This window comes from Euphorbia lathyris, chromosome 7, assembly GCF_963576675.1.
Source record: "Euphorbia lathyris chromosome 7, ddEupLath1.1, whole genome shotgun sequence".
In the NCBI taxonomy this organism is placed as follows: domain Eukaryota; kingdom Viridiplantae; phylum Streptophyta; class Magnoliopsida; order Malpighiales; family Euphorbiaceae; genus Euphorbia; species Euphorbia lathyris.
The window spans coordinates 19659269-19667868 of NC_088916.1; the positions used below are offsets into that span (position 1 = coordinate 19659269).

Below are 8600 nucleotides of genomic sequence, written 5' to 3' on the forward strand. Positions count from 1 at the left end.
TATTTTCAAATTCTATTGGATTCTGAGCTTTTTGAACTATATTTTTTGTTGAATGACTGTAGTTGTAGTATTAGAGAAATCTAAATTTCCATTAATATCAAATTTGAAAATACTTTTTACTACACATATTTTATCTAGAATTCGTACATAGCTTAAACTCTAATATGTAAAGAATTTAAAATCATTTAGCTTAGCATGCATTTATAGTGTGAAATATTGTAGGAATGTTTGGGAAACAGTATTTGAGCAATTTTCATTTCGATTTTGTGATATTTTCTAAACAATTCGCATATTAGGCATTTTAACAATAAAAAATACTTTTTCAAGAAAAAGAACAATAAAAATACTTTTTTTATGGTATTTAGGTGAATTTCCAATTAGTTAACTATAACCTGTTTTATCAGTTCACTTCACAGAAATCGACCAATTCATCGAGTTAATATCGATTCCCTTTGTTCACTTAGTTTAAGTTGAGAATTCCGCCCATGTAAGAGCTTTCAATATGAGTCCCTTATTTCCTCCTTAGGAGCGAATCTATTCTTGAAAGCCTTCTTCCCTGATTCTGATGCCTAGGATAGATCAATTGACAGTGTAAGCTTTCTAAGGTAGCTATCTATCTTTAATGAGGTTCCTAGTGAGGTCATTCTAATCTTCCCATGATTCTAACCGGACCGGACGCGTATCCTAGTGACATTCTGTCATCCTGTGTCACTATATCAAGATTTGTAATACCTTTTCATCCTAGTTGTTCTCTAGAGAATATCTTCTTTCTAGATGTAGCAATTCATAGGGAAGATGTATAAGTAAATTATGTTAACAGACAGTTAACTGTTCGTATTTCGTTCATTCAATCAGGAAGGAGCTCTCACAGATAGACAGATGGGGTTGTTAGCAACATCAGTAGTTCGAATATCTACTAGTGAGAAGGTTACTAAAATACATGACGCCATGCCAAGTTACACGGACAAATCAACGCATTGTCTCTCCTGCTAATCAAAGCAGCATAATCAATGGATTAACAAAAACAGCAGAAAAGTTTTGAAACATATTAAAATAACAGAAAAAATTACAGACACAGCAGTATAGTATCTCTATGGTATTAATTCAAATGGTATTTGAGATATATATAATTAATTAATTGATACCTATAAATGCCACAGAGATGCCATTATACTACTTACTGGTTGTAAATGGTAAATTTTCAGTCAACTAATAATTGTAGTCTAGTTAATTTGCAAAATCGATCTCTTTTTTTAATTGCTCCAAATCGACCATTTTGGAGTAAATAGTCAAGACACCAATTTTTTACAGAAGGACTGAGTTGGTAAACTGCACAAAGCACGGGCCGTTATTTGTAAACTTTTAAACCACATAGATTGTGGTTACAAATCGGTCAAACCACAAAGTTTATTTTTTACTTTTCCCAAGCTTATTTATGATCCTTTTTTTCTGTTGGCAAGATATTTAATTGGTGCTCTGTCCACAAAGATCCTCCGGCCATCGTTTGTTACGGATTCGTACTTCCAAGCAGGTCCAATAACCCATGATGTCACTGCTCCACCCACCAATCCCCCCATCTGAATAATCACAAATTAACTCATTCACAATTAGTATTTAAGAAACAGGCTAGAAACTCAAAATTGAGAATCCGTTCCGATTTTTATAGCTTAGGCCTTCTGGCCGTTTTTATACCCTTGATCCAATCTAAACCGAGCAAGTAGTGACCCAGTTTTGAGTCTTCTGAACCTCATTAAAACTAATGACTGTATATATGTTTAGATGAGAAGTCAACATGATTGTCCATTCTTTCTCTCATCCCTCCCCGGATTAACTTTTACTCGGATCTTTTCAGTTCTGATAATGGCCACAAATATAATTCCAATATTCAAGAGTGAATGTTATACTTACATGTCCCCAGTTATCAATGCCTCTGGACAAAACACCAATAACCTGCATCAAATGCCAAAAACTCTTTGAATTACAAAAATTTCTGGGTAACAATAACTAGTTTAAGCAAAGAAAGCTTCCAGGTAAAATTGAGACAAATCATTCTGTCACACTCGACGCAATAGGCTTAAATAGCACAAATATTTCTTCAGAGTGGCTCGCGGACTATCCAAGTTTCTGCAAAAGCCTTGGATCTTACCATATTAAGTAATATCATTCGTGCTATATGCTGCAGATCATCCATCCCGCCTCTGATCATGCCTCTATGTCTGATGACAAAGACAGCAAGAGATGCAACCTATATTGAATATCCACGGGTCAAATGACACGATAATTATAGGCAGAAAACAGGAAACCTGCATCGTGCTGCTAAAATCAGAAGGAAATATCTAGAGAATATAAAAAAAAAATATGCAATTAAACATAGGAATAAGGTATAAAATGCCCCTAACATTGCCAATAAAGAGCAAAAATACCCTGAACTTTATAAATGACAGAATTAAGGGTCCAATTTGACAATTTGGTCCAATTTTAGGTAATACTAACAGATTTCTTTTCTCAGTTAACATTTTCGTTTTTCATTCTCAAAGTCTCTGCCATGTCATCAACAATCCCAGTATTCTTCATCCTCTCTATCTCCATCTGAATGGGAAAAACCCAAAACCCCCAAATCAATGTCAAAACCCCTAAACCAATGCTCCTACATTGCGTGCAGCTTCAATCTACCAAAACAGAATTACGAAATCGGTGAACAGGACACAAATCTCTTGGACAATTTCGAAGGAAGTGGATTTAGTGTCCTGCCTTTATTTTTATTTTATTTTACTTTTTTTGCAAAACTAATTCAACAATTAATGTTCTTTAATCAAATAAAAAAATAATTAATATGCTGTTAGATAGACCAATAGTTGATTTTAATTGGATTCCATGTTCTTTCACGTTTCTAATTTCTGGTGGTGACTATCTTCGATCCAAGTTCTTTCATGGATCCAAGTTCTTTCTCCCTCACCGATTTCATAATTCTGTTTTAGCTTTTCGCATAATGAAAGCTGATTTTTCGATTAGGATCAGTGGGTTTAAGGTTTTCAACATTGATTTGGGGAATTTGGGTTTTTTCTTTTCATTCAGATGGAGGGGATGAAATTATGAAAGAGGGAGAGAATTTTGATGACAGGGCAGATATCTGGAGAGAGAAAATGAAAAAAACTATGTAAAGAAATTTGTTAGTGTTGCCTAAAATTGGACCAGTTTGTCAATGTTGGGTCCTTAATTGTGCCATTTTTTACTTTAGGAGTATTATTGCTCTTTGTTGCCAACGTTATGGGCATTTTTGTACCTTGTCCTTAAACATATATAAACTTCAGTTTAGAACACATGTACTATGATAATGCACAAAATAAAGCAAAGCAAATGCACAGATGCCACTGTCTATCTGTTTCAGGTTTTGGGACATTGACACTGCAAGTATTTGAGCACATCTTAATATAAACTAGATAAAACTTCTGCATAATGTGTCTTACCTCTGGGCTCCAGTACATATTATAGCATGTCAATAAACAATAATGGGGAAAAATAATGCACCATGATGGAGAAAAGATACCAAATACGCAAACCTATTCATAATAGCAAACTATATCATATGATATTCCAATAGTTATATTTATATAATAGGGTGCAGGATGACCTACTAATCCGAAAACTGCTCCAGAGGCACCCACCGCAGGTGCTTTGCAGAACCAATAACTTGTAGCCGAACCTGGCTTACACCGAAGGATTTGTTTAAGATACTAAATCAAAATGTATTCGCATTTTCATTTCTTATTGTAGTGGGCATATGTATTGTTTTACTTGCAATTGCAGAGGCAAAGTAAACTGCAAGGAATCTTTTTGGACCAACAAGGTTCTCAACAGCAGGACCAATAGAATTCAAGGAATAACAATTAACCTAAAAAAAAAAACAAAAAGTAAATCTTCAGCATTAGAATTCGAAAATCATCCATTAATTGCAAATTTGAAATTTCAGTCTCAGAAAACTCAGAACATACCATGAGGTGTCCAACATTTGCATGCAAAACAGAAGAAGTGAGCAGCCTCCAAAATTGTCCCTTGTCGATAAGACTATTAACCTGTAAATATTATAAAGTAACACATAAAGAATCCACAAATTAGAAATTTCAATACCAAACGTGACTCATGCCTGCATCAACAGTCAACTTTCTATTTGTCTAACCTTGGCTCCCCACAACAAGAGCTTCCCTTGTGTAGCCATTTGCGCAACAAAAACTCTGCATTAAGGGATAAGGATAGCTAATATAAACCACTGCTTTATATGTTTTCATTGTGACTAGTTTACACATTTAAGAACTAAGAAGTATAAAGCTAACAGAAATAGAGAAACCAGGCGTTTATTTGACAAAGTAAAGTGTCCTTAAGTAGCTATTGCATCTCACAATTGAGAAATGAGCAACGATATTTAGTCCAGTTATAGAGTTACTCACAAGATATTAATACCAAGAAGAACATTTGTCCACTTCCTTCTGTTTAATGAATTTCTTCCAGATGACTCTAAGTTTGATGCTCCCCCAATCCCAAAGCTCTTTTTAATTTCTCCACCACTGAAGAAATACAAGCACTTTGAACATGTAGATGCAAATACATCACCCGAAAGCTGAACAAAATCAACTCCTTCAAATTGAGAAGCACTTTTGCCCCATAGACCATTCAATCTAGGAGCATGATAGAGATGAGAGAGTTTCTGTCCAACAAAAGAGATCAAAGAACATTATTTGATAATTCCCTTATTCACACTATATATTAACTGTATGCTCATTTGAAGCATTGGCTACCAAGTTAATGCCTATGAATTTCTCATGTGGAAAATATCTGAGCAAGTTCAAAGAGCATAGAAAATTATCTTTACAAACAGTTGTACATGGTACATAATAGCCGCATAATAACAAGTTCCCAAACCATTCATAGAAAACAGGGTTTACAGCTGAATCATATATAACTTAGCTACTTGCTAAATGGATATAACAAGGAATTAAATACAGCTCAACAAGGATTTATGTTGATCAATCAATGATCATTATCTCCATTGACATGGCATCTATATAGGCAATTTTCAATCCATTCGGAAAAAAAAAAAAAAACAAAAAACAAAAGATGATAAAAGCTGAGTATGTTGGAAATTCGTCCTAATAGGTGCTAGAATAACAGCTTTGTATTTCCGCCCTGCCGCCATCACAGCTCAAGTCTGTAGGAGGTTCACTCATAAGAAGAAAAGGAGGCAAGAAGATCAGATAAGGGCTGTTTATGTTGAAACTCTTGAATTAAATAGTAAGTATTTATTAGCTCAAAATCAAATTATCTTTCAGTCTATAGATTAAATTCATCTTCAAATTACAGTCTTTGAGATTGTAGGAACTCTCTAATGAGCCATAACACTAATTAGTTAATAACCTATCAAAATAGGTCATAAGAATAGAAAAAAAACATTAAGGCTTCCTACATAATCAGACTCTGTTCTTCAGGGTCCCATAATCTAAGCCTTCCTCAAAAACTGTATGGTTGGATTGGACTTCACTGTAACAATAGAACTACAGTTCGATGAGCTCCACTAAGTGATAATGTATCCTCAACTTCAAGTAATTATTGTAGAAAATGAAAATTTTAAATCCTTTTAAATTGTTCTGTTTTCTTCTGTTAATAATTGTTGGCTAGCTATCTTTTGATTCATTCAATAGGACTCAAAATTTCACTGAGAGATCATACCCAATTGAACAATTTTAGAATTAAGTTAGCTGAATTGATTGAAATACCTAAAAAGTGAGCAAGATAGCCGACCCATCAAATCTATGTTAATACAGTATGGAGGAATCTGGTTTGGATTCCAGAATTAAGCAAAAAAAAAAAACTTAAACGAAGATATATGAAGCAGAAGGGAGACATAGGGAGATACCTTGAAGGAGGAGCGGAGAAGGAAGCCGAAGCGGACAGAAGCAGCGGCGTTAATGAAATTAAAGGAAGTAGGTCCAACCCACCAAAGTGGCTGAGACGCTGAAGATGATGATCCCATCAATTCAAACATTCATATCTCTCTACCTCCACCTTTCGCCGGAGTTGCTCTGATGAAACTACTAAAACATTCCAATTTTTTATTTTCAATTATTAACAGATTTGTTTGTGGGAAAATATTGTGCAGTAAAATAAACTGTGTTTGGTTATAAGACAGAAAAATATTTTCTGTGTTTGGTTAGAAAGCTGGACAGACACATTTAAATATATAAATACCACATTTACAGACACTTTGTTATTTTTAATTAAATATATATCATATTAAAATGGTAAAATAGGTGAAAAAATATAGGCCTAAACCATACGCAGCCCCCTGAACTTGTCACTTTTAGTCATTTTGCCTCCTGAACTTACGGGACGACCCATTTGCCCCTTCAACTGTGTAAAAGTGGTATTAACAACCCTCTGTTTTCATTATAACGGAAACAATTATGACATTTCTTATTGCAAACATCAATATCATAATAAATTCAGGGGGCAAAATGACCAAAATTGACAAGTTCAAGGGGCTGCGTATGATTTAGACCAAAAATATAAATAAAAATAAAAATATGATCCAAAATCTTAACAGATAAATATAAAATACGTCTTAAAACATAATAGTAATAAAGTCGAATACATATGAAAAATGTCTGAACTTAAAATATTCAACATATGTCTTTAGACTCAATACTTAAAATGTTCATAACTCCAATTTCTTCATTCAAGATTCTATTTTTCAAAAAACTTTTCAACACAGAATTTCTTGAGTTGTGGACTTTTAATCAAAAAAGTTGTTGCGGCCAACTCATTAACAACCAAATAATCGAAGACAAGAGACAATTCAAACTCATCGTAACCCTCAATATTCATAACTTCCTTGTAAAGAGTATCCACAAACATTTTCTGAGCTTGTTTTGTGGATGTTGCACCAAGCTCTCGAGTTGCAGAAGTCATGTCAGATAGTTGTTCATATAGCTTTTCATTACTTTCATCATCAGCAGCACGACTTCTCTTCCTATGTGATCTTTTTCCATAACTAACAGATGCTGCAGTCGCAATGTCTTTTGATGTAGGCATCTCATCATACATACAAATATCATCATCAGGCGCAGTACTATCTAAATCTAAAGTCTCGTCCATGTTAATATTAGAGAAAGATTTCGCATAGGCACATGTGGCAATATCTTTTCCAACAACAATTGCCATTTCATCATACATGGCAATTTTTTTTGTTTAAAAATTTGCCATGACTTGCATGTGCCTGTATAAAATATAAAAATAACATTCTTTATGTTTAGTTGGTTCAATATAGTAAACAGTAAAGAAATATATATGACATAAAATGATTTTCTTACCGCAACTTCCTCATCAAAAACATGTTGCTCTGCCGTTATCATCTTCATGTTCTCATCCCACCCAAATCCACTCTTATTTTTAAGTGTAACAATAATCTTCCAATCTTTCTTTATAGTCCTCAAATGGTTTTCAACATGTTCAGGAAGACAAATAATTGTAAACTTTTCACTCACTTCTTATGCAACACGAAGGAATGAGGTCGGCTTGAATGTGGAAGATGGTTTGTTCCCCTTCATTGCCTCATCGGCAAGTATTTGAAGAGCTGTACTAGACATCAAAGTAGTCCATCTAAATTGCTTTCCTTTGCTCTTTCCATCTTTTTGTTGATCACCCATTGACATAAGTTAAAACAACACATACACATATATACACACTTATTCTTTAATCAATAGCTCAATTTCATAATAATAACCACTCAAAAGTACTTAAAATCAAAATAATACACACAAGTAAAATAAATTCAAAACTAATGCCATAAATAAAGTAAACCCACAAATAAAGTCAGAAATTAAGCCACAAACAAAATAACAAACAAAGTCACAATACTAATTATCTATTCTAGTATAATCATTCCACATAGAGTTTGTTATCATTTCTCTCTTTGTTGCCCATTCCCTATTTTCGTTCATCTCTTCTCTTTGACTCAATTGGGATCTTTGAGTTGTCGGTCCACTTGTGTTGTTCACTTCCTCCATTATTACATCATCCGGATCAACTCCCATAGTATGATTATGTAAAATGCAACAAGCTAACACAACATTTACTTGTGTTTGGTAAGACCAAACTGGTCGAGAATCCAATACACGAAAGCGTGCCTTCAACAAACCAAACGTACATTCAATAGAAGTTCGTAATGGAGAATGCCTCATATTATATAACTCCTTTTCGTTTTGAGGTAAGTTGCTAACACTTTCCATAAGATGGTATCGAACACCTCGAAATGGAGTTAAAACTCCATTTCTAATGCCATAACCGGCATCACCAAGATAATATTTACCTAAAACATTTACAAAAAAGTCATCAAAGTCTATTTTTTTAATCATTGGAACGTGTTTTCAAATAATATTTGAAGATCCTACCTTCGGGAATCTTAAAATCTTTAGACAAAGCATCAGTCAATACACGAGAATCGTGTGCACTCCCTTCCCAACCAACTAGCACATATGTAAACCGCAGATCAAAAGTAATAGCTGCTAGCACATTTTGTGTTGTTTCTCGATTTTTTCCACGAAATTTTC

The 8600-nt window shown here is 33.9% G+C and overlaps 1 protein-coding gene across 4 annotated transcripts; it reads right to left on the reverse strand.

Annotated features, from left to right (window-relative positions):
* Window positions 1–783: 783 nt before the first annotated feature.
* LOC136201171 (RHOMBOID-like protein 10, chloroplastic) lies at window positions 784–6199 on the reverse strand. Of its 4 annotated transcripts, none has more exons than XR_010673711.1 (10): window positions 5909–6199; window positions 4446–4702; window positions 4178–4232; window positions 3993–4073; window positions 3796–3892; window positions 3636–3703; window positions 2147–2245; window positions 1909–1950; window positions 1182–1577; window positions 784–986 (listed from the first exon to the last, which is right to left on the reverse strand). XR_010673711.1 is itself a non-coding variant. In XM_065991763.1 (9 exons), exons 1-9 carry the CDS (start codon window positions 6035–6037, stop codon window positions 1434–1436), a joined length of 972 nt encoding a protein of 323 aa, XP_065847835.1. In that variant the 5' UTR covers window positions 6038–6199; the 3' UTR covers window positions 1056–1433. The 4 variants fall into 4 exon arrangements, 1 of the variants encoding a protein (XP_065847835.1); XR_010673710.1 differs by having other exon boundaries at window positions 784–989; XR_010673709.1 differs by having other exon boundaries at window positions 1146–1577.
* Between the last annotated feature and the right edge of the window lie 2401 nt (window positions 6200–8600).